Source organism: Trypanosoma melophagium, assembly GCF_022059095.1.
Source record: "Trypanosoma melophagium isolate St. Kilda chromosome Unknown ctg33segment0, whole genome shotgun sequence".
Lineage (NCBI taxonomy): Eukaryota > Euglenozoa > Kinetoplastea > Trypanosomatida > Trypanosomatidae > Trypanosoma > Trypanosoma melophagium.
The window spans coordinates 172,829-199,615 of record NW_027125167.1 but is presented as its reverse complement, the minus strand read 5'-3'; the positions used below and the strand labels follow the sequence as shown (position 1 = coordinate 199,615).

At 40.3% G+C, this 26,787-nt stretch overlaps 7 protein-coding genes across 7 annotated transcripts; all 7 read left to right on the top strand.

The window, feature by feature from the left end:
* Window positions 1–448: 448 nt before the first annotated feature.
* Window positions 449–7,270, top strand: LSM04_001864 (uncharacterized protein; the record flags this gene model as incomplete). Its single annotated transcript, XM_067331132.1, has 1 exon — window positions 449–7,270. One exon carries the CDS (start codon window positions 449–451, stop codon window positions 7,268–7,270), a length of 6,822 nt encoding a protein of 2,273 aa, XP_067189016.1.
* A 947-nt stretch (window positions 7,271–8,217) lies between these two features.
* Window positions 8,218–10,917, top strand: LSM04_005350 (uncharacterized protein; the record flags this gene model as incomplete). Its single annotated transcript, XM_067331131.1, has 1 exon — window positions 8,218–10,917. One exon carries the CDS (start codon window positions 8,218–8,220, stop codon window positions 10,915–10,917), a length of 2,700 nt encoding a protein of 899 aa, XP_067189076.1.
* A 747-nt stretch (window positions 10,918–11,664) lies between these two features.
* Window positions 11,665–14,103, top strand: LSM04_000064 (Ankyrin repeat-containing domain; the record flags this gene model as incomplete). The annotated part of the gene is made up of 1 exon (XM_067331130.1): window positions 11,665–14,103. The coding sequence occupies one exon, from the start codon at window positions 11,665–11,667 to the stop codon at window positions 14,101–14,103; it is 2,439 nt and encodes an 812-aa protein (XP_067188992.1).
* Window positions 14,104–14,863: 760 nt separating this feature from the next.
* Window positions 14,864–17,197, top strand: LSM04_009266 (YEATS protein; the record flags this gene model as incomplete). The annotated part of the gene is made up of 1 exon (XM_067331129.1): window positions 14,864–17,197. The coding sequence occupies one exon, from the start codon at window positions 14,864–14,866 to the stop codon at window positions 17,195–17,197; it is 2,334 nt and encodes a 777-aa protein (XP_067189139.1).
* An 884-nt stretch (window positions 17,198–18,081) lies between these two features.
* Window positions 18,082–19,266, top strand: LSM04_005858 (Pyridoxal-phosphate dependent enzyme; the record flags this gene model as incomplete). The annotated part of the gene is made up of 1 exon (XM_067331128.1): window positions 18,082–19,266. One exon carries the CDS (start codon window positions 18,082–18,084, stop codon window positions 19,264–19,266), a length of 1,185 nt encoding a protein of 394 aa, XP_067189088.1.
* Window positions 19,267–20,549: 1,283 nt separating this feature from the next.
* On the top strand, window positions 20,550–23,399 carry LSM04_006294 (uncharacterized protein; the record flags this gene model as incomplete). Its single annotated transcript, XM_067331127.1, has 1 exon — window positions 20,550–23,399. The coding sequence occupies one exon, from the start codon at window positions 20,550–20,552 to the stop codon at window positions 23,397–23,399; it is 2,850 nt and encodes a 949-aa protein (XP_067189099.1).
* A 771-nt stretch (window positions 23,400–24,170) lies between these two features.
* LSM04_005845 (uncharacterized protein) lies at window positions 24,171–26,606 on the top strand (the record flags this gene model as incomplete). Its single annotated transcript, XM_067331126.1, has 1 exon — window positions 24,171–26,606. One exon carries the CDS (start codon window positions 24,171–24,173, stop codon window positions 26,604–26,606), a length of 2,436 nt encoding a protein of 811 aa, XP_067189087.1.
* Between the last annotated feature and the right edge of the window lie 181 nt (window positions 26,607–26,787).

The window sequence follows — 26,787 nt, the reverse complement described above, 5'->3', positions numbered from 1 at the left end:
TAAAGTAAAAAAGAAAAGGAAAGGTTGAGAGATATTAGACATTATTTACAAGGAAACTAAATATCTTGGTTTGTGTTTTGTCTGTATCGTACAGGGTTGGTGGCGATAAAGTGTGGGGCCGTATAGAAGCAACAACAACAACAACAACGAATCGTTTTTTTTTTGTATTAGTGAAACTTAGGGAATAATTAGCAGCAAATTAAATTATTATCATTATTATTTATTATTTATTTATTTATTGATATATTTTAGAAGACCATACTACCCCCAACCTCCTTCCCTCCAAAGAAACAACGAAAAAAAAAACAAGAGAGTGTGGGAGAAAGAGAGCGAGAGAGAGGAAGAGAAAAAGAAAAAAGAAACAAGAAGTACAGGGAAATAACAAAGAAATAAACCATTTTTTTTTTTCGTTCCTCCATTTATTAGACGAATATTTTATTTATATTACATGCGACCATCGCCGCTTTTTCAGCATGCCTCACCTTCATCTGCCGCAGCACTGGGGAAAGGCACACGACGAGTATCCACGCCAACACCATCCAAACTAACTGGGCCACACGCAGCGATGCTCGCTATGCAACGGGGACTTTTATTCACACCACATACATACTTATCCGAATCATCATCAATAACATCATCACGATTACCTTCTTCGTCATCTTCTATTAATTCTACTTCCATGACGGCAGCTTCATTGCATAGACGACGACGGTATGAGCCTCATGCGTGGATTTTACAACGTTATATTCAGCGTGGGGCGGTGGATATGGATTCACTTCTATTCCATCCAGATGCCCCAGCACCGGTGGAGTTATTACTACGTGTCATGCGGCATCGAACACCGTGTGGGCGGCTTACTGTTTATGCGCTGCAGGCCGCATTGCGTCAGCCACGACTGACATCTTCCGCAGGTGCCGCATCTTTTGCACTACAGACAGTGAGTGCACTATTACGACAACGGTGTCCACATCTCTATGATACACCGGAGGTGCGAGTGCTGTTGTGTCAGTTATTATTGGCAGAACGACTATTTAGTGATGCGGTGGAGGTATTGCAGGGAATGCCGGATGCGTGGATTACGCCGGGGCTCTGGGCTGCCGCAGTGGAGGCGGCCGCGGAGGGAAAAATAGCACACTCGACACTTCTCTGGCGATTACTAACACTAGCTCCACCACAGACACCAAGTGCTGGACGTGTGGTACGAACGGGTCAACGTATTCCAGTACAACTTCTTAGTGGGGAATTAAGGGAGGGAATAGAGGGAGGAAAAGGAAAAGGTATTATGGGTCATGTAGCACATCAGACAATGATGAGAACTACTGTTAAGGAGGACGATAACAATGATAGTAGTACGGATTATAGTAATAAGAATATTAGTAGTCATAATGGTAGTAGTACTAGTAATAGAAGAAACGATGGTGGTGTTGTTGATGTTGATGTTGATGATGATGATGGTAATATAAAGGGCAATATTAGTACTAATAGTGGTAGTGGTAGTGGTAGGGTTGGTGTTGGTGGTGGTGGTGTTATGATTTCTGCATTTGAAGTTCGTGCACCTTCATTAATGCGTTTGGTTCAGAAAACGGGACAACTAGAGTGGTGTCAGCTTAGCACGGTTGAAGTAAGTTATGCCCAACAACATTATGCGGCATTATGTGATCATCGTGCGTGGGGGATGGGAACATTATATGCGAAGGATGTAGTATCATTGACAGAAGGTGTGGTTTATGGTCTTGATGAGAAATTAGCTTCAAGACTTATGCTTCGTGCGAATGTATCATTCTCAGGTCAGGCTTCTCCATTAATTGCGCTGCATATTCTTCGTCGCTACTTACGAACTTGTCATATTCTGCAAAAACAGGTCAAATGTATAGAAAGTACTACTAGTAGTAAAAATACTACAAATAGCCTTTGTGTAGGATCACCTGTCATCCATTCTAAAGGTAAACATAAGCAAAATCATCTTTTAGCATCATCATCATCATCATCATCATCATCATCTGATGCACTGATGCATAAAGTTAATGAATCCACCACTCTCCATGGTTCGCAAGTTCACCCTTCCCCTTTCTTACTATTCTTTAAGGTTGTTCGAGAGGCTCGTGATGTGGTGGGAAGCAGTGGTGGTGGAAGTAGTATTACCGAACAACATGCCGCTGAGTTTGGCCAACAACGCCTCACAACTCCTAGTGGAGTTCCAATGATTCACTGGGGTGTTGTTTGGCGTTTCTTTCAACGATTAAACCGTGAGTGTCCATCGTGGTATATGATTATCCCAGAAGAGGCAGATGATCTCAGTCGGTATGTTATTGATGCACTTTGCCGTGGGGCTGATCCATGGATGACATTAAATGTTGCCCGTGCTGTCTCTGCCCGTCATGTTGTGGATGGTCTTGATATTTCACTTTGGTTACTCCATCGTCTGGATGCCTCACACCACACAGAAGAAGCACGAGAAGTTACACGAAAAGTATTTCGTTGGTTATTGGTAGATGTTGGGGTGCATTTAGTTCCACAATTGCATCATCACCTCACGCCTGCTGCCCGTGTGCTTATTCGTCTTGGTTTATATGATGAATTACAGCACTTTTATAATGCGGTGCTGGATAATGTGTATGCCTTTTCAGAGGAATTTCGTATGGAGTTTATGCACGTTATGGCAGATTTGGTTTGTCCATCCTGTAGTTCACTTTTATCAACTCAGAATGTTTTTGTGGAACGATCATGTCCGCTGTGTTTAACGATTATACCACCTAAAGATGCAAATGCGATTCCGAGCTTTCAACTATCAAGTGAACATATTAATCGTCTACGGGAGAGGCGAAAGGCATTGCGTCTTAAAGATCGACGACGACTTCATGAGCGTATTTATCGCTGGTCTAAAGGTGGTGATAATAGAAGTGAAACTACTCTCTCGCACGATAAGAAAACTAAAGAGTTATCAGGAGGAACTGCACTATCATCATCATCATCATCAGCATTACAATTGTCATGCCGACCTCCACTTGATGCTAGCAGCGTTTTTAAACATGCGGTACTTGGTGATACCAAACCGCTTATTCCTGGTGTTTCAGTAGATAAGGAAATGACATTCTTTTTAATAAAAGGGGATAAAGATAAGAATGATGACAACATCAATAACCAAATAAGTAATAATATAGAGAATGAGAAGGATTCTTTTGACGTTCATGCAGCCATGGAAGAGTCATCTCGACGTCTACAACTGCAAGAAGCAGCAAGACAATATGCTTTAGCCCAACGTGGTGTTTCACCATCATCCGCACGAGAACTTGCAGCACTACCCTCTCTTCTTTCCTCTAGTACACACCACATGGAACTTCCACGTTGGAAAAAACGTCAGCAGCAACAATATCAACAGGAGCAACAGACAGTTTTACTTGGACAATTGCGTGTAGATGGTCCATGGAATTGTGTGTGGTGTCAGGAGCAGAATTCCGAATGGAGTTCACGTGTTCAATGTTCAGCATGTGGGGCTGAAACTGGTCCCTCTGCGCCATGGCGACACTTCTCATATAGTGAGACAGGTGATGTAATGGCGGAGATACGTGGACGTATTGCAAACGCAGAAGAACGTCCTGTGGATGCGGTGGTAGCGGCGTATTTACTTATGGTGTATCGACGTGCCTTTTTACTAAGAGCTACACCACATGATAATGAACGGATGGATCAACTTATTCGACGTCTCTGTGTATTGCATGAACGTGTATTGGCAGGCTATATATATGTACGTTTTGTTCCCCCACAACGTCGTTACAAAGGTGTGACTCTGTTTGCACTGGCACAGCTATTTGGTAGTAGTGAAGTGGCATGTATGAATCTTTCAGCAGAGGAATTACTGCAAGATGAAAAATTCTTTGAAACTGTTTTTACTCCATCTACATGTAAGGTATGCTTTGGTTTACATGCATGGAAAACGTGTCCTATTATAACACGTGATTTTTCTACAGCTACACGTACTTCTATTAACATGACAACAGAGGAGAAACAACGTGCCATGTTGGAGCAATTAAGAAATGCAGTAGGTGCGGCTATTCAGTATGGGAATGAAAATAGTCGTCTTGTGGTAGAAGCTTATACAACTTTTGTGAAATCACCTCATCGTGAGTTATTTGCACAAGTACACTGCCGTGATGTGAATCATCTTTCTATATTACTTTCTAGGTATCATCAATACCGACGTGCGGCTTTTGTATTGTGTCATATCCCGTTACATTTACGTGATGATCAGTCATATTTGGTAATGGTACATTACTTTAATGTACCTGTAGAAGAGGCTCGAGAGTTATTGCGAAAGCGAAGTCCGCTTGGTGTAGAAGATGAGACACATCCAAATTTTGTCCAAGTTGCCTTAACTTGTTGTATGTGTCTTGATGGACGACATGCCTCTTTTGAATGCCCACGTTTAACGCAATGGTTAAGTGAAGTGGATGCTCATAGTACAATGATAAATAACTCTTCTACCAATAATGTTTCTACTTCTAATGCGCTTAGTAATCCGGTGTGGGAGCAACAACAAGTAAAAAGACTACGGGCTCAAGTAGATGGCTGGACTTCTGCTGGTCCTGAGAGACTCCACGCCTTTTACCGATTTTTGCTACAAAATGTCGACACATTTCAAGATGAGATTTTAGTGGAAGGCAATGATGTTGATGATGGTGAAAAATATTTTAATCCTACTACGTCAGCGGAAAGGATAACCGGGGCGGATGGAACAGCAACAAGAGGAACTATGGTTCGCAGACCACAAAGAAGAATTGACGTGAATGATCCTATTATTTATGCTCTTAACAAGACTATTATGAAACTTGCTGAAGTTGGACATGAAAAGGGAGCTTATAGACTCTATGCTAGAGCTCCTGTGGCGTTTATTTCACGACTGACTACCAGTTCCATGCTGCGTATGAATCGCTTCTCTGAGGAAAGTATACGTACCCTCTTAAACAGTAGTAATAGTGGTACTAGTGCTAGTGGCAACAACTTTACTACTTCCTCTTCTTCTTCTGCTGCTGCTACTGCTATGGATGATGCACGGGCGTTGGGATTATCCAGTGAGGCTGCCCGTGCGGCGGCTGTCCCACTCCGCGGTCTCTGCCTCTTATGCTTCGACCGCAATCACGCCTATCTCGATTGCCCAGAACTCGCGGCGCAGTCTAGCACGGCGGCGAGACTTGAGTACGTTGCAGTGCACGTTGGCGGTATTCGCTGCGGGGCCGATGGTGTGCGGGCGGCGGCGGCGTATGTTTATCACACTTACAATCACGGTGCTCTAACGGGTGAGTGGCTGCGGGGATCGTCTGGTGTTGGACGAGCACTGCGACTTCTCGCTGCTCGTTGTTTTGCTGCCGGCCTTCCCGCCCCTGGCGCCCGCGTCCTTCGCCGCCTCCCACCTTCCACGTATTCTTCTTTCGAAGAGAATAATAATAGTAATAGTAATAATGGAAATAGTAATAGTAGTAGTAGTGAGATCACCTTGGCTCGTTCGCTTTCCAATGAGGCTCTTCATGCCGCTCTCTGGCGGGCGGCGGGACTCCCGGCGGGAGTTGTGGCCAGTCGTCGAGCACAACTGCGGGCGGCCTACGCGGCGGAGGGAGTCGGGGATGAACACAGTACCGATTTAGACACACCACGTCCTACATACTCCAATCGCTTTCTCGCACAAATTAGTCATATTCTGCATGATGATCTCTGTCGACACTGCTATCAGCATGGACACACACTCGCTACATGTGGCGTCTTTCACGCTGAGGTGAGTTTCGGGCGGGATTATGTTGCCGCCTACCGTATGAGTATGATGTCTGAGCAATTGGATCGTGATTGGCAGGATGCATACTTGCTAAAACTGGCAGAGTTCTTTCATTCACATAGACTTTTTATGCCATATCACATTGTTGGAGTTACGAATGCACTGAATGCTATTGCGGCCATGTGGAGTTTCCGCGGGGAACCAGGAATTGCCATGCGGCATTTACTTACCATTCCACCAGCTTACCGTCGTCGACAGGCATTTAAACATATTCTTCACGCTCTGCATGTACCAACGGCGGAGATAACCCGCGTACTCGCCAATGTATACTTCTCTCCAGATGAAGTATTATCATCTTCAAATAGAAGGCGAGGCGATTCTAACGATACATCTTCCGCAACTAATACCACCACTACTACTAATGGTAATAGCAATAACAATGGTAATATCAATAACAGTGGGGTAAGTGGAGGTGCGGTGGCGCAGCATTTGCTGATGCCTAAACCAGCTATACGTGATGTAGCCATGACAGCAGTGTTTAATCATTTCCCTGTGGCACTAGCGGCTTTGGAGAAGAGTGAGGAACGCATGGCGGCTATTCAACGACGTAATGCCACACAGAAATCCATAACTGACAATCGAGGCAAAAATCTCTCTGTAAAGGATAGATTGGTGAACCAGAGTACAGTCTCTACAGAATCATCATCATCCAATACAGGAAAGACGACATCATCTGCCATACGAGTTATGCAGAGTGGCGATATCTTAACACTCCGCGAGGATTTTGATCCAATACTAACGGAATTAGAAGTGGCAGTGGGCATGAAACTTGGCAGTCGACATGTACTCTTTACGAGTGCCATAGATATTCTTTCGGCGGTCGCTAATAAAACAGAAGAATCAAAGGAAGATGATAAAGCATCTCCTTCTTCATCATCTTCATCCCCTTCAACTTTATCATCTGCATTACCATCAACTCCACCAGTGACAGTAGCAGCAACTGTACCAGTGTCATCGTCGCCATCATCATCGTCATATTCTTCTTCTTCACCATCATCGACACATTCCACTGCAAAGGAAACTTCAACTGTAAGGAATGCAGAAAGACAGACTCGTTCAGCTGAATCACAAATACCAGATGAGGCGACAATCATCACCGTCTTCACAGAGGAGCCTAGACGAGATGAGCGGAACAAGACAAATAAGCGTGGCGTCAACAATAATAATAGTACGCGTTCCCCTTCATCATCATCTTGGCATACAGAGAAGAAGGAAACATCTCATGATTCTTCAAAACGTCAGCAATATGGGACACAACAACAACAACGCCAACACCATTATCATTACTCTCAGAAACCGCGTTACCATGAACGTCAGCAACGTCAGCGTAATCAAGAACAACAACAACAACAACAACATCGTCGAGGTAAGAGGAGTGGTGGTGGAAACGGTAGGGGCGGTCCTTTACCGCAATTGAATTCTCCACCAGTGCAGAAGCCATTGTAGGATCTTTAATGCCGTGATATATATATATATTTGTTTTTGGTGATCAGTGGGAACGTATGCATCTCTCAGTTGTTGCGGTAGTTGATATGCAGTGACGAGAAGAGAGAGAAAGGAAAAAAAAAGGAAGAAAACGCTTCTTAATCTTGATAAAGAAGAAAAGTGGGAAAGAAATGGAAATAAAGAGGAGTCGCCTCTTGTTTGTGAGAATGTACTTTTTTATTGTATGTGTGTTTGTGTGTATGGTTGAGTGGAGAATATATGAGAAGTGTTGCATAAATGTCACAAAGAAGAAGGAAAAGAAAAAAAAACAACTACTGTTCCTGCAGTTTTTCGGTTTTTTTTTCCTTCTTTCTTCGATTCACTCTCTAGTTATGGTTGTGGTTATACATATATGTTACTCTTTCCACAGAGAGGAAATTTGTAATTAGTGATAATTATGATGATGATGTTTGCGCATTATTATTTGATTTTCTTCGTTCTGGTCTTTGTTTTCTCTTGAAAATTTTGAAGTTGAACCAGATTGAAGGAACAACACATAGTGAAAGGAATACAAGCAAAGTAACAAGAGAAACGAGAAAAAAATATATTATCAAATAATAGATAAATATAAAGAGATACTTTCTTTCTTTCTCATCCCCAGTACTATAAAAATTCTCAGTGGTGGTATCAGTACTAACATTATTTCTATTGCGATTATCAGAAAAAAAAAATATTACTATTACTATTGTTACTAGTATTAGTATTATTACAGTACATTATATATATATAAGAAAAAAGATTAAAGTTAGTGCCACTTTTATTTTCCTGGAATTGGAAGGACGAAGCGAAAGCGTTGTTCTGAGTCATCGCACCATTTGTGCCAGATACCGGAAGAAGCCCATCAGAACATTTCTAACCACAAAGAAGACATCTCTTTCCCTCAAAACCAAAATAATTCAGATCACGGAATGTCATGGAAAACCTCTGAGATTAATAATTCCGAGAGATTGATTCTCAAAGAAACGGGATCATCTACTGTAAATCAAATAGTAAACAACAGTAATATCAGAAGTGGGATAAGTGGATCGGATGGTGGTGGTGGTGGTGATAATACTTTTAGTCTTGTGAATTCCCTAAAGCGTGGTATTTATCTACGACCTACTGTTTTCATGATAAATGGAACCGCCACTCAATTGATGGAGTCATTTGACTCTATTAATACCACTGCCTCCAGTAATATCAAATTTTCCTCCTATGCTTCTTCTTTTCCCTCCCCCTCCCCTTCGCCCTCAGGGGCAACAGCAACATCCATGACGGTAACACAACCCGTATGGTGGGAATACAGACGATCGGATGCAACAACGTTTTGGGTATCATTTAACTATGAATTGCGAAAGGTAAATACGGAATACCTTCGCCCAGATGTGGAAACACAAGCCATATTATTTGCAAAAAAATGTACTGAAGATGAGTTGGTACAGGATTCTCAATTGACAAAACAAGGTAATACGGCAGATGCGGTACAATATCAAGTTATTGGAAATCAGTTATCTATCAGTTTACGTGAAAACCGTTTATCAGCACCTTTGAGATGTGAATGCTTTGGAATTATGGATGAACCAGTAGAAGTAAATCGTATCTCAACCTTTCTAGGCGCTATAGGAGAATATTTGGCATATAGTTCTGGTTTAATCAGTGGTGTAGAAGTAGCGTTGCGTGCTATGCAACCTGGTAAAACATCAGAGTTTCTTATTGCAGACCCATGTATGGAGTTTGAGAATATTGATAATGTATATAAAATGGGTTCTACAATACCTTTCTCATGGCGATGTTTTTATATTAAAATTGAGTTATTACATCGTATATCACATGAACCCATTCTTCCACATATTTTTCAGAAATATGTTGTACACCGTCCTCCCTATACTATGGAAGATAATATGAAGACGAAAAATATTTCACGAGATCGAACATCTGTTCATACGCGTCTTTTTCGTTTTTTTTCTCCAACACTCTTCAGTAAATCAACAGATGTTACACTTCCACACTCTTTAATGTCTATACAAGCTCTTCGTGCTCTTTTTACGGCAATTATATCAGCCGCAGGAAACTGTCATGCGGGTAACCCGTCATCGTTGGCGCCATTACGTGATGGACGACCAAGTGGAATTTTGGCACGTTTGCATGATGTGATTGGGAATCCTTTAAAAGGGGTGTGTACAGATGCAGGAAATGTAAAAGGTGCCAGTAACGATCATCATAGGAGTAGTACGGATGGTAATCCACCATTAACAGATGAATATGCCAAAATGTTTGTTTCTTTGAATTTTCTTACCTCGCCAAGTGATGGTGCAACAGTAAGTTGCAGAATTATACGAAATAGTTTGCTTACGGGAAATAAATTACCCCCTATAGCATTAAAGGATGTACTATTGGGAGGTATGGCTATACCGTTGTGGTTGGATATGTTATTACAGACTATGCGGACTGGTGAAGAGGACGTGGTAAATATATGTATGAACAGTGAAAGTGATCTTGAGTTTCACTGCTCGTTAATGAATGAACTACAGAATATCGTTCATCAACACGTTGATGAAATGGTATCTCTACAACCTTCTTATTCCTCGGGAAGATGTGAAGAGGATGATGATGATAATAATAATGATCATTCTCATCATGGAGAAGAAAAACAACAAGAGCAACCTCGAGTAATTCCTAGTGCGTCAGCTAATGAAAACTTGAATTTGCTTGATAATACAAATGTATCATTTGTTGATCGACTCAAAAGTGAAGGAGAACACAACTCACTGCTTTCAGATAACTTTAGCTGTCACGTTGTGCTTGAAGATTTTAAAAATGCTTACGACATAAATTCTTTTTTCTTTGTTGACCCAAAATCATCATTGCTTGCGGTAGAACAATTAGAAAAAGAGGTACGTGCACTTTGTCGTGTAGAAAGCGTTTGGTGTAAATATGATGATTGTAGTAATAATGACTTCATAACAGACAAGAATGAATTACCCGCATGTGTTACCGCAAATAGGATAAATATTCAACCCACCTCATTTGGACACATTCGTCAGGGTCTTGATGAGCGGGGTATAATTAAGGCAATTCATAAACTGAACTTCACCGTATTTCTATTAACATTTTACGTAAATGAGGAAAGTTTGATGGCACGAGAAATGTTAACATCGGAGATGTCTCAAAAGCGCCGAATTGCGCTTGCCCGCTATTTCTATTTTCTCGGCGTTCTCTATTCAAGACTGGAGTGTAAGTCTGCTTACATGTGTGCCTTGGATGCGTACTCTGCCGCTATTGAGATATATCCAAATGACGAGCAGGCGTGGGTGGGCCGTGGTAAACTGGTGTTTGGCATTCACCAGGAATCGGCATTGGATGACTTTAGAGTGGCCCTGCGGTGTGTGCAGATAAAACTACAACGACTTGCTTTACCGTCTTCTTATTCCTCTACTTCTAATTCTTTTGGGTTTGCTGAGGGAACAGGCAGCGGTGGGGGTGTAAATGATGGTTCGGGGGTGCCGCCCACACACGATTGTACGGGCTCTGCTGGGGGGTATGGAGTGGATAGGGAGGAGGAGGAGGAACGACTGCGGGAATTGTGGAATGTATTGAATGGGTATATTGCACATCTGGAGAATCGTTAGAGGGAAATTCAGGCGTCCAATATTAAAGTGAAGAAATAAACAGAGAGTGATAGTAATAGTGATCGAGTGATTGATCAAGTGAGAGAGAGAGAGAGGGAGAGGGAAAGTATATGGAATACCTCTCCTTATCCTCAGAAGAAAAAAAAAATAAATACACATCACACTCTTTTTTCCTTTTTTTTGCTTTCTTTTATTATTATTATTATTATTATTGCGATTAATGTTATTATGCATGCTCTGATTTTTCTTGCAAGGAATATATATATATATATATATATATATATATATATATATTACTCTATTATATGTTATGTATTCTTCATGCTTTTTTAATTTATTGTTTTGGTATATTGAGTTAAAATTTTTTTTTCTTTTGGATTCGCCTTCTATTGTATTTTCTTCTTTTGCTTTCTATGAGTCTGAACTAGTGTGTCTTTTATCAAATGATGTTCGTTTCACTTATCTTCCTTTTCTTGTTCTTCTTTCTCTCTTGTTTTTACCGTTACCCCATCATCATTTTATTTATTTACTTATTTATTCTCGATCAGCAAAAAAGTACACTCTTTGTGATCTCATAGAATATATCATTCTCAGCACTTGCCAAAGGTAAAAAGAAAAAAAAGATAAAAGAGGCAAAACAAAAGAAATCTTACAAACAAAAAAAAAAAGAACAACAACAACAACAACAACAAACAAAACTTCTGTGTTTTATCTATTTTTTTTTGTTCTTATTACAGATAAATCTCCATGTCTTTAGATAGTACTATTCAACAAGGACGTGTTACCCTCACTATCCATCGTGCGGAGTCTCTTGTGGGTATTTGCCCCGGCGGTACATCCAATCCATTTGTAAAGGCGACGATTGGCAATCAATCCCACGCCACTGGTGTTGTGAACGGCAGTACAAATCCCACGTATGAAACAAACTTTACTTTCTCACCCTGTCCACTTCCCACTATTCTCACACTGCGAGTGTATAATAAAGTGCCTTTTACAGAGGCGGAGGAATTGCTTGGAAGTGCCACACTAACGCTCTTCTCCGCCTCGCCCAAGTCAAGACGTACCGTACAACTTGGACATGGCGGGAATGTGGCCCTTTCACAGAAAACACGTGATGGCAGTTGTGGATCGCTGGAGATATCGTACGAAGTGGTATTGGTAGACTCTCAACAGCAATTTCAATCTCAAGAACAATCGCAACAGAGTGCTGTGAAGGATGATGATCTTCCGGCGTTTCTCAGAGATGACAGTGGACCATCGAATCTAACTTCAGCGTACGCCGCAGTGACAGCACCACCACCACCACCACCAGTAACAACAAATACTATTGATACCAATTCTATTAATACTAATACTATTAATAGTACTACTACTACTACTACTACTACTAATAATAATAATAATAATAATAATAATAATAATAATAATAATAATAATAATAATAATACTGCTGTACCACCTCCACCACCACCACAATTGGCAATGCCAGTGGCCCCCAATGAAAGTATGATGACCCGACCACCACCACAATTATCACAAGAGACATATCAACAACCGCAACCGCAACAAACACCACAACCACAGACACCGCAATCTACTCTTCTTCCACCACCACAACTCCTTTCTCATACCCCTTCTGTCGTACAACAGCCAACAATTGAGACGTCTCACTCAGGTACATCCTTTGGGAATGTAACTACTACAACCCACATGCAAAATATGAACGAGTCAATGGTACCCAACTCATCTGCTGCGGTTACCTCTTCAACTCCATCAGCCTCAATGTCAGTGCAACAAATGTCTCTTGCTGTGCCTGTTGCTGCTGCTCCTAATGTGGAGGCAGGCAAGGTACCAAATGCCACGAGTGGTATGTATATGGAAGCATCTGGCGCACCACCAATTCCAAGAGCACAACCAATGCACATGGCACCACAATACAATTATGGCACATCATCTACAGGAGGGAATGGTACAAATGGACAGTCATTTATGAATACGAATAATACAACAAATCAAGGAGACGCTGTGTTGCGTCTGCAACCTTTGTTGCAAGAAACAGTTAAACCAACCGCTGCATCAACACCACCTTCTCGACATAGTAGTTTAACTGCAAGTACCAGTATGACACCCAGTTCAACACAGGCTAGTATTCCAAGTTTGTATCATCAACAACAACAGCAGCAACAAGAACAACAACGACTGCAGCAAATGCAATTCCCATCATCAGCTCCTCCACCAGTGACGTCGGTATTATCATTTCCGCCTGGTCCCCCAGATCTTCAAACATCTCAGCAACAACAACAACAACAACCGAACGTTAGTGGAACTGTACCTTCTGCAGGGCTACCACCAGCACCACCGCCACCAGCAGCAGCAGCAGCAGTACCACCCCCGACAAAAGCACCACCTACAACAGTAACAGCAACAACAGCAACGACGAAAATAGAAAAGGATGATGAGAAAACCAGGAAAAAGGTAAAAATTGTCACTTCTCCAAAAGAAAGGGCTCTATCTACTAATACTACTACTACTTCAGGGCGAGGAGGTGTGAGACCGATGTCTTCTACTGATCGTACCTCACGTAATGGGGCGGCGAGTCCTACACGTGGTAATCGACGCTCCTTATCGAATAACGGTGTTCGTTCCTCTTCACGTGGCCGCACAATTACAGCAGCCGCATCCTCTAATACAGCAGGAGTAGGAATGTCCTCTCCACCGATGTCATCATCAGGGGTTCATCACAGTAATATGCTTGGTGCTGGTTTGTATTGTAGACCCGATGATCTTCTTGCGGCTGCCGTGGCGGGAAACACCGTTATATTTCAACGACTACGTGAAGAGGATCCCCTTCTCTCTCGTGGCTTTGAACATGTACGTGATTACTCCGGTCGCACTATTCTGCACCTTGCCGCATGGCATGGCCACATTGATGTACTGAAGACACTTCTGCAGGCCTCTCCCTCTATGCCAATGCTGGAACTGCGGGCTCTGCGTTCCCACAGTGGAAATACGATTCTACACAGTGCGGCGCAGGGCGGACGGGCGGCGGTTGTGCAGTGGCTGCGCTTTGGACACCCGGCAACGGGAATGTTGTTGGGATTACGCAACGGGCGGGGCAGTACAGCGGCGGAGTGTGCGCGGGAGGCGGGATTTGGAGATATCGCCGCCATGTTGGATGAGGAGTGAGGGTGATAAAGATATCGACGGTAAACCCCAAATCGCCTACTGGAGGTGTGTGGGGGAAGGGGGTGAGGATGGGAAGATAGATAGGAGTGGAAATGAAAAGAAATCTGAGAAGCAAAAAAGAAATAAAAACAAACCATAGAGAGGAGTTTACTCATATATATATATTTGGCATGTATTGCTGCGAGTATCAATAAAAATTATAGAACATGAATACATAGAATCATTATGTGCATGGGGTTGTATACAACTCTTGATGAATACTGAGTCAAAGAAACATAACCATATAAGTATATCCATATATATATATATATATATATATATATATATATATATATGTGGATATGTGAAGTAAATACGGAGCAGAATGCCAACTGAATCAGCTTGACGTTGTTTCTACTGATTGCTGAAGCAGCAATGAAATTTCTATTCTGCTTGTAATCTCATTCATTTATTCCGAAATATTTTTCTATGTATGTTGAAAATATTATACACAAGTTGCATCTTCACATAATCATTTTCATTCTTTTTCTTTCTTTATATAGTTAGAGTCGGAATATATAGAAGGGAGCGAGCTTGAGTGGTGGTGTGAAGTAATAATATACATATTAAAAAGAGGGGCGAGGAAAGGCGGTAAAAACAAAAATAAAAAGGAAGAAAAAGGACAAACGACGTGGATCTAAACTGAACGAGTGGGAGAGAAAAAATATATATCTATCTATTTATATCTATAGAGTAAGAGAGAGATATATAGAGGGATTAAATGGTCCGTGAGGGCCTGACCCAGACATCGCGTGTCTTTACAATTAACTTTGAAGGTGAGGTTTACCAAATTTCTATCGACTGCCGCGATGTACATACATTGCGTGAACTCATTGCTGTAGCCGTTCCAACACCATCACAATCATCACCTGGACCATCTTCTACTAATACTACTAATACTACTACTGTATCACGAGCAAAGCAAAAAGCATTATGGGTGAATAACTGCATCTGTTCCTTTGGTGGTCAACGTATCTCTTTATCAACCTCAACGGAGGTAGCACCAACCATACTGGAGGTGACATGGGCTGCACATTATCTTAACTCAGGAAAAATGAATACTACTACTAATACGACTAGTAATACTACTAATACTGCAGGGCGTGAGTCTACGTCTAAGCGGAGACGCTCGCGTAGTGCGGTTGAGGCGGAGGATGTCAATGATAATGGAAGTAACATGAGTGATGGTAGTACTGAGGATGAGAAGAGTGTCTTAGAGCCTCAGCGCCGTCCGTACTGGCGTCGTGACACCAATGACGATAAGATGAGCAGTAAGAAAAACAAAAACAATGATAGCAAGGAAGAAGAAAATGATAATGATGATGACAACGAGGGGGATGCGCGTAGTCAGAGTAACTATAGGCGAAATAGTATCAATGGTGAGAATGGTGAAGATGATGATAATGACGATGATGATGATGATGATGATGATGGGAGTAACAGTGTTCATACTAATAGTAATAATAACACCAATACTCCTAATAATTATAATAGTAATAGTAATGAAGATGACAATGATGAGGATGAGGATGAGGATGACCGTAGTCTAGAGGCGGTAATTCCAGTTATAGTGGGCGGTGTTGTACGGCTTATTAACACAGAGAGTCGTGATAAAAGTCATCAATGGACTGTGTATATTCGTGGTCTCTTTAATGAGACACGTTATCTGGAGCATTGTATTGAGTCTGTGCGATTTATTCTCGACCCATCCTTCACACCGAGTGAACGCCTTGTAACATCTCCACCTTTTGAGTTAACGGAAGTTGGTTGGGGTGAGTTTGTAGTTAATATGCGAGTACAATTACGTCATTACCCACGTCCTATACAAGTAATGTGGAATTCATCATCATCATCAGTTTCATCATTAACAACGACATCGGCGGTTAAGTGGAGTTCTGATGTTAAAGTGGCATCTGCACTTTTATCAACAAGTACGGCACAACCATTGGCGGGATTTACACGGGGACCTGTTTTGTCTCCTGTGGTAGATGTACTTAGTCGTTATTCTTACTACAGCAACAGTAATGATAGTAATAATAACAATACTATTATTAATAATAACAGTAATATTATTAAGACCGGTAATAGTAATAATACATATAATATTGACAACAACGCCAATAGCAACAATAACAATGACCGATTGACGGTAGTGAAGACGGAGGTAAAACGCGAAAAGGAAGAGGAAACTACTTACAAACACACCAGTAATAATAACCACAATACTATGAATGACAAGAACCATACTACTACTGGTGGTGTCGGTGGCAGTAGTAGTGTAAACGGCAGTAATTATAACAATGACAACAGCAACGATGGAAGTCAGTCTTCTGCGATGCCAGTTGTATCAACACTGGAGATGTGTCCTGGTGTTGTAGTAATTTCACATCTTTTACGTTTCTCACACCGTCCACGACGGGCACATTGTATCCCACCACTGGGACGACCATACGAGCGGGATGAACATATTGGCTACACACTTGTACAAACACCCGTTGTAACAGAACACTATGATGAGATTGTGGTGCCAGATCCACCAATTCCATTACAAGAGATACTTGTATCACTACCAGAGATGCTTCGCTTTCGCGTGGCGACTGTAAAGACTGCACGTGCGATGACCGCAGCACAAAACAATTCATCACAACAAATGGGGCCTAATGGCACACCACCAATCCCACCACTGCGTGCCTCAGATGCATTTAACGAGGATGGTGTATCCTGTTGGAAATACATTATGCAAGAGGGACCGGATGATGCTGTATTAGCAGAGGCCTACTTGGATAGTGTTGCTGGTTCTAAACTCTTTACATATGCCGCACGGTATGGAAGTAGTGGTATAGGGCAAACAATCGATCAACAGCAATATATGACGTATGGTGTTGATCCGGCGATTGTGTTGAAACCAGGCCGTGGGAGAAGAAAACTCACCGGGGCGGAAATAGACCTGGCAGCGTTAAAGTCTGCAAAGAAAGGACTTATTGAGGCGATTGAAAAGATGCGGCGTGAGATTGCACTACGGCAGGCGACACACATTTATAAGCAGTACACCTAAAGAAGGAAAGAAGGAAGGAAGGAAGGAAAGAAAGAAGAAAAAGCAGAAAAAGACGAATAACAAGAAAAAGAAGTAACGAGAATAAATGGGTTTATAAATAAGCAGTTGTAAACTTCTGTGTATCTGTGTCTGTGTCTGTGTCTCTGTGTGTGTAATGTATCTCTGACGTCTCTTTTCTTTATTTTTGTTTTGATCTTCCTTTGCTTATTTCTTTGCCTGTATCTGTGGTAAATTCTGTATCTATCTACCTTCGTATGACGTTCCTTTCCAGCTAAATGTTTGTTTATTTCTACTATTGTAGCTAATAGTACTACTGATGTTATTATTATACCATGGATGGGTGGTGTTTCGGCACAAAAATTTTCTCTCCTTTCAACAAATATATATATATATATATATATATATTGCCTTTAAGGAACGATAAATTAGTTGATCAAAACCATACGAAAGAGGTTAAAGAGAGGAAGGAGGAAGGAAGGAAACAAAGAAATAAATAAATAATAAAGCAAAATAAAACTTTCTAATAAATTCGTGTCTAAGCGTGCCTAGTGCACAAGATAACAAACATTTACAACAACAGCGACATCATCAAGGACGAATAGAGACATCCACAAGGAGGGGGAAAAAGAAAGAAAAGTTAATAAAAAAAAAACGAAAACAAAAGTCGAGTGGTCAAGACGTAGGCGTCAAAAAAAAAAAAAAAATAACAATAGCCAACAAAAGAAAAAAAAAACGGGAATACACACACAAAAAAAAAATAATCAAGGCAGATAAAACCTTTATTTGTAACATTACTATCATTAGCAGTTACACTATCATAGCATCATCAGAATCATCAACGAGAAAACATAATTTATACGTAATATAAATATATACATATACATATGCCTACGTTTCACGATGTGATGACAGCCTATAAGGCGATCCGTAGCTATGTGCATGAAACCCCAATCCTCACAAGCAATGCACTACGGCAGGCATCTGAGCATGAGGAAATTGCACTAAAGTGTGAGAATCTGCAACGTACAGGATCGTACAACCTACGCGGTGTGATAAATCACGTAATCCGCAGTAAACAGATGGAACTTGGAATCAATCACTTTGTTGCACGCAGTGGAGGAAACCACGGTATTGCCGTTGCCCTTGCCGCTAGTGAATTCGCAGCCACCGGCCACATTGTGGTTCCTCCAAACCCAAAGGACATTGTGGTAAAGGCTATCCGACACTACGGTGGACGTATGTACCCATCTGGACCCACCAAAGAGGAACAAATGCGACTGGTACAGCAATTAATGGATTCCAGCAGCCGTGGTGGTGTTGCTAATAATAATAATAATAATAATAATAATAATAATAATAACAATAATAATAATAATAATAATAATAATAATAATAATAATAATAATAATAATAATAATAATAATAATAATAATAACAGTGCGGATGGACAGAGTTGTGTGTTTGTACACCCGCAGGATGGATGGCTGGTCGCCGGTGACGGGACGGCGGGTGTGGAGTTGATGCTGCAGACGGACTGCCGGCTGGACGCGGTGGTGGTGCCGGCCGCCGGGGGAACACTTCTCGCCGGCGTGGGACTCGCCGTGAAGGGTATGAAGCCAAACATCGCCGTCTTTGCGGCTGTCAACACTGATCGTGAGGAGAAGTATAATAATAATAATAATAATAATAATAATAATAATAATAATAATAATAATAATAATAATAATAATAATAATAATAATAATAATAACCATAAGGGGAAGGAAGTTTCCGACCGGCCATGTGGGACCTCATTGCCGTTGGAGCTGCTGGGGAAAATGTCGACGGAGGTATCCGAGTGTGTAGAGCGATATGTCGATGGTGTGTTGTGTGTGAATGGCGCCTCTACTCGACACGCCTTTCGATTTGTGTACGAACGGTGTAAATTGGTGATTGACGCCGATGCCGCAACGGCCGTGGCGGCAGTACTGCAGAAACCAGAGGAATTAAGGCGATATCGTCACGTTGGCGTCATTCTCTCAGGTGGGAATGTCGTGCCGGATGATAATCCAAAATTGGCACGTTTATAGAGTAATTTAAGCAAAAGAGTGAGTGTGAATAGGCCAAATGGGTTGTGTTTTTGTTTTTGTTTTTGCTTGTTTGTGTGTCTGTAGAGGGAGAGAAAGAGAGAATGAAAAAAGAAAGAGTAAATTGTGAATGGAAATAAAAAAAAAGTTAATGGATATATATATATATATATATATATATATATATGTTTTTATTTTATTGGGTTCTCTACTGAATGCAATCTTTCTTTAGGTCCCCTCATTTACATCTGCATGAATGTGTTTGTTTGTATTTGTTTGTGTATTTGAATCTCTATTAATGATACTATGGGTATTTTTGCATCTGGCTTTACAGGGTATGGTTTCCTTCGTTCGGTCGGAGACAGAGTATTTTCCTTGCGTACATAAGCATATATATATGTGTGTGTTTCTTTGTGTTCCTCTGCTTCTGTTGTAATGAGTGTATTGTTATTATTTGCCATGATAATAATAATTATAATAACTATTTTTACTTACTTCTCTAATAGATATTTTTCAATCTTTTTTTTTTAATTTCTTGTATTTCTCTTCTTTTTCTTTTTCTACTACTATTCTTAGGTTTTTCTAATTATTCCCTTTTTTTCTATTGTTTGCGAAAACTGACCAAGCCCACGAAAGGAAGAATTAAAGAAGACTTTAGGTCGTTGTATCTCTATATTTACATTTACATACATTTGTATTTTCATACATCCACACACATTCTTTTTTTTCTTTTTTATTATTCGTCATACCCTGTTCAGCCAAACATTTTAGTTAGGTGGCTATCATTGTTTCTCACTATTGACTCTGTTTGAGTATCCACACAAACACTCACAAATAGTACCGATATATATATATATATATATATATATTATCGCATATTTTCTTGCGTTAAAGTTCGGAGTGTAAAAAAAAAGGGGAAAAAAGAAAAGAATCGACTTTCTTTTTTGTTTGTTATTCTTCTTCATTTTATCTTTCGTTTGTGTCGTTCAGAATTTAGACATCGGCGTGAGAGAGCTGTACCCTATTTATATACATACATATTTATATTTATTTATATATAAGCCGTGAATAACCACCACTACCACTGACATCCTGTTCTCCAAAGCAAACCATAGGGAGGCAGTCAGAAGAGGGACTGAAATAGAAAAGCGAAAGCCAAAAGAGCGAGAGTGAAGGAAATCAAATTTACACATATACATTTACACACACACACATACACACATACACACGGAAAAACGGAAAAAAAATAAAACAAAACATCTGCGGATTGTATTTACTGTACGAATATGCCACCGCCGGTTTCACAGGATTTCCTTGAAGATGCTCTTGCTACATGGGAGCGATTACGACGATGGACCGATTTAAACACATATTTAACTGCACTGCGTAGTCAGCTATTTGACCGACCACCACAATATGAAAAGGAACCTTATTCCATGCGTCTTGCACGTCGAGTGAATGAAGTTGTGGATCGCCTCAGTGCACATTCCGATACTGTATTGGAGAAGGACGTTACTCCACGCGGGGCTTTATTAGCACTCGCCGCAGATGTACGTTTATGTCTTTTACCACTTCCCAATGTGAACAGTTATGATGCTGATCCAAACTTATCTGCTGTACCGTACACTTCCACTACTATTCCCTCTTCCTTTACTTCTTCTCTTCCTCCTGTTACTTCTAATACTAATATTAATTCTACTGCTGCTGCTACTATGATTCATAATGATGATCGTGTTGGTAATAATAATAATAATAATAATAATAATAATAATAATAATAATAATAATAATAATAATAATAATAATAATAATAATAATAATAATAATAATAATAATAATAATAATAATAATAATAATAATAATAATAATAATAATAATAATATGGATGCTCAGACGTCTGGGGATGCCTGGGCGGGATCTGTGCAATACCGCGATGTTTCTGGTGTAACTGTGATGGAGGGTCTTCACATCCTCACATGCCCCGGTGTACAACTACGCATAGACGCCAATGTGACTCGACTACGCCAACGAGTGCGGGGGGAAATGAGCGGTGGCTCTGCGTGGGTTTCACACACACACACACCGGAGGAATTACACGCACTGCGCGCCACCGCTTTATTGCTGGATGACTTCACGGCATTATATGAACGGGCACTCGCCACATTTGCGTGTGTGCGGGTGATGGGCTCCTCACATGTCCCGGTGGCGTTATTACCGGTGTTACATGAACTTTACTGTGAGTTGGGGTCGTGGGTGTTGGAGGCAGAGACATCGGCTGCTATGAATATTGGGGCCCGTGTACAGACATTTGAACCAAAGAAACTAAAATTAATGCTACGACGTCCTAATAAGGAAGCTGCATGGGGATTGCGGTTTAATCAACAGGGAAAATTGATTGGGGTCAGTGCGATGGTGCGATCGGCGTCTCTGGCTGGAGAGAGATTACATAAAGCCGTACAGGCCACAAAAGGTGGAGTGTTGATACGCCGATATAATACGAAAACGGTGGATTTTACAAAGTTTAACGCCGCAGAGGCGGCAAGGCAGTTTGAATTGATGTCGCCAAAGCAAACAAGAGTTTATTTGGTACTTAAAGCCGAGGGAAGTAAGAAGCAGTGTGTGGAACAATTGGCTTTCTTTACAACATCAACACCAGCATCGTCATTGGCGGTAACGCGGAATAAGGAACAGAAAGGTAAACAAAGAAATGACAAAAGTAAGGAACAGAAAGAAAAAAACGAAAAAGAAGGAGAAGAATCATTTCAACAGAAGAAAATGATTCAAGATCAAAAAGAATTACCACGTGCAACCTTGGTTCTTTTCCGAGAAGACTATAATGTTTCATGGGATATGGCTGTTACACGTGATTTGGTTATTGTAGACGTTCCCGCAGGTGTTCTATCACCAGAGGCGCAGGCTTTCTTTAACACACATCCCAGACAAGTACGCATTAGTGCTATTAACGGCGTAGAAGTTACATGTGCCGAACAGGTGGAAGCGTTAAGTTGTGTTGTTAACACTCTTGTATTAGATGTGTATTGCGGGGCTCCATCTGTGATTGAAAAGGAAAGTAATACAAAAGAGACCACCACACAATCTGCACGACGTTCTAAAACTTCAGTTTCTGCTAATAACGCCAATGGAAATTCAGGTAGTGCGAAGAGAAAAAGTCGACAAAAAGAGGAAAAGAGACAGGATAAACGAGGTCATAATAATGATGATGGCAGTAAAGAGGTTTTACAGAGCACCAATATCTCAGATGATCCCTTGAAGATGTCATTATCGCCATTAAATACATCTGTAGAAGATAAAGTTCGTAGTGAAACGAAAATGAAAAAATCTGAATCTTCATCTTCTTCAAAATTGAATGATATTATGTCTACGCCTCTTTCAACATCTGCTAAAAATGGGGAATACAAGTTATCTGAAGATGTCCTTGCGGCCCTTAAGGAAACTCCTCTCTTACCGATATCTACCATGAGTTCGAGTGCAAAATCTTTCTTGAATGGATCTAATAAGAACTCACATAATGAAGGAGAGGGAGAAGGGAGGGAAGAGAAGGAGAATACAGTAGATGATAGTAATATTAGAGCAAATGATAATAATGAGGATGAGAAATTTACGCAAGAGACAAGAGAAATGAACCCCATACCCTCTGTGGATGTCGATGGTATAGAAGAACCCGTAGTGAAGTGTAATACATCTACATTAGGCACAACACAAGATCACGAATGGGCAAATCTTCCTTCTTCATCAACTGGGACTTCTGCTGTTCAAACTACGCATATGAATAGTACATATGCAGTTGATGACACCCCGTTGACATTTCCAAATGATGTTACGTTAGATCTTCTCACACTAGATGAGATGGTACTTCGACGTCAGTCTGCTGAGAAAAAGTGGGGACTCGCGTTGGAAACGGCGGGAGCGGACTCTAGTAAAATTATTCGCGTAGTTGGATTGCCAACAATGAATGAACGATTACAGCAACACCCATTCTACAAACTGTTTCATACAAATAAGGATAATTGGCGTATTGTGAGTGTGAATGGCACTCCAGCCTCGAAACTGCCAGAGGTGCTTGATATTATGAAGCACACATTGAAAATGCAGATTAAGTTTCAGAGGAGATGGTGATGATGATGATACTTCTGCTGAAAGGAAGAAAAAAAAAAAAAATGATGCAAAAAGAAAAAAGAAAAGCGAGAAAGAAAGGAATGAAAGAAAAAAAAAAACAAAAGAATCTGAAGAAGAAGGAAGGAAGGAAAGAAAGAAAGAAAAAAAAGATTTGTAGTGATATGTACAGCCCTGGGTGTGAAAGGGATACACACAACACATGTACTTGCATGAATGCGATATGCATATACAGGCTTTCTAGCGAAGGGATAATGTCTTTTTGCCGTAAAAAAGGAAAAAGGTGTTTGTGCCTCCTGCTTTTTTTTGTTTGTTTGTTCACATAGACTATATATTACCCCCTTTATTATTATTATTATTATTATTATTATTATTATTATTATTATTATTATTATTATTATTATTATTATTATTATTATTATTTCACGGTTTTATTTTTGTTTGTGGAAGATATATTTTTTCATCTTTCACTTGAGAGAAAGAAAGGAATAAGAATGAATTTCCTTGTTAGTTTTCTGTTTTTTTTTTCTTCCTTTCTTTTTTTCTTTTTAATATATCCTAATACTTTGTATAATAAATTATATATATATATATATATATATATATATATATATATATATATATATAGATTACAGTGGCCAAAGGAAGTCTCTGCCGAGGAGGAGGAATAGCAGTAGCGAGAGTCTCATTTGTTGTTTATTCCAATTCTTAATAAGTGAGTACACTAAAAAAAAAAAAAACAAAAAACAAATAAGAAAACAAAAAAAGAAATAAATGACAGTTTCTCCCTTGGCATTTGCGTGGGCCTCCGCACACCTCAAACGTCGTGGATTGCCGTGTAACTACGATGTTAAACCAGTAAATCAGTTTGGTCAGCAGACTAAAACAGTAAAAAGTGAATCCTTCCCCACTAGCGTTACCGGTTCTTCGTCAAGTGAAAATACTGATACTAATACTAATAATACTAATACTAATAATAATAATAATGATAATAATAATAAAGTACGGGATTTACTGCCTCCACGTGATGAGGTACTCGCCGTACTTGGACACTGTCTTCTCCCAGGAGAGACGGCCCGATTAGTGACGAGTCAAGAAGTGGATGACGTTATGCAAGGAAAGGAAATTAGTACTACTAGCAGCAGCAGTAATGGTAGAATTACTCATTCTAGTTCTAAACCGCAGAGAAACTCTCCCAAACGTGTGGCCTCTGGTGTATTAAAGTTTGTGGAACAGCAAACAGAACGTGTTGGGGCTGTGAATGGTGCATCGCATGCATGTTTTGTACTACACACAGTACTGACCGCATGTGTACGACACGCCCTTCGCTATAGCCGTATTTCCTCCCCTTCTAATTCTAATTCTACAGTGGAGACAGTTAATACGATGCGAGAAACGGTTTTGGCTTCTCCACATATTGATTTTACATGGTCGCGTAAACTAGCCGCCGAACATCTTGTAGAAGTAGCACTGGATTCTGCTGTACAGAAGAAATTACGTTCCCTATTATGGAAGATAGTGGATAAGGAGCATAAGCGAATTATGCAGGCAGCGACTACATTGTGGGTAAAGGAGTCAAATGTTATGTTGAGATTTGGTGTAGATGCGAGTGAAGTAGAGGAGTTGTTTGGAATACCCAAAGAGATGGTGACGGCAGCACACGAATTACTTAACGCCTGCACTTCTGGACAGAATATACATGATTTCCAACAACAAGAACTCTTGTCTCTTTTAAATGAGCGTCATTTTGGTTTTATCTCATCATCTCCGCAATTTGCATCCTTTCTGAAAGAAGGGGCAAAGTTCCTCAAACAGCAACAGTATCAATCAGCACAGCGGGATAAGAGTAATAATAATAATAATAATAATAATAATAATAATAATAATAATAATAATAATAATAAGAAAGAAGAAGTGAACGCCGGTGTATCATCAGAGGATGCCTTGAGACATCAGTGGGTTTCTCTCTTTATGGATATGGTGCGTGTACGAATGGCAGTTGGGGTATTACTGCAATTTGAAATCCTCGCCAGACGCTGTGCCACTATTGGCAAAGAAAAAGAAAAAGAACAAAAAGAAGAAAAAGAAGAAATAGAAGAAGAAGTGTTAATGGTGGCACAGGAGTTGTGTTCATTAGCCACGGCGGTGGGATCCCGGGCGTTGGAAACCATACAGCATCACAAGCGGTTTATGATACTTTTCCGCGTTTCTGTTCAGTCAATGGATAAAGTAGAGAAGAATAAAGATGATGATAATGCCAAGATGACTTATGGTACACTTAAGTCTGTGTTTGCCGCCATGTCACTTGCCGTACCAAACATGGAGAATGAATTAAATACAAAAAAGGAAAAGAATACAGACATTTCACTAAATCCATCACAACAATCTTCTTATGTTTCTTCTTCGGTTTCTGTAAAGGCAGAAAATGTATCACTTCCATCAAGGATGGATGAGTTGTCGGTAGAAAATGATCCACTTATGACTACAATTATGGCATCTATGCCGCCAGGTGATTATAAAGAGCACTCTCTCAAGACACAAACAAAGAATTCTTTAACTAAAAAGAAAAAAGAAAAGAAATCTGATAAGCATTCACAGAAAGATGAGATGAGAATAGAAGAATCACCCATAATCTGGCATTTTCGCTGTTGTACTTCACCCACTGGGGCCTCGTTCAATGCAGCAACGGCTGTTCCCTGCGGGACGAGTGAGAATAAAGTAGAATTATTGCGACCATCGCGATATATACCGTGGCCTTTTACATTAGAGGCCATTGTGAAGGAGAAGAAGGGTGGGGAAAAAAAAGAAGAGGAGAGTAATAATAATAATAATGATAATGATAATGATAATAATAATAATAATAATAATAATAATAATAATAATAATAATAATAATAATAATAATAATAATAATAATGGAAGAGTAATATCTGTTAGTCTTGACAATATGTTTGACAAATTCACATATTCTTCTACAGGGTTAAGTGTGTGGATGCGTTATAACGCCACATGGATGACTTCATCCGCCTCTTGTGTTTCTTCGCAGATTTCGTTAACTTCACTTGACCGGCAACACACGGCGCAGTTGCAGCGACTTCTTAAGTGTTCTGGTGGGCGAATAATGTTGATGAATGGCTGTCCAGCTGAGAAAATTCAGTCGTTGATGCGAGTTGTACGTCATGGGGTGAGACTTGTGGTGCGTTTCCGATAAACGAGGAGTTTGGAGAAAAGAAGAAAATAAAATAAAAATAATAAAGTATCGTATTCATGCGTACAGATATTCTGTTAGTTGACTTTTTTTTCGATTTGTGTACTGTTTCTACACAGATAATGTACACACACACACAAGCATATCCATGATAGTTGTTGTGTCTTTTATTATTATTATTATT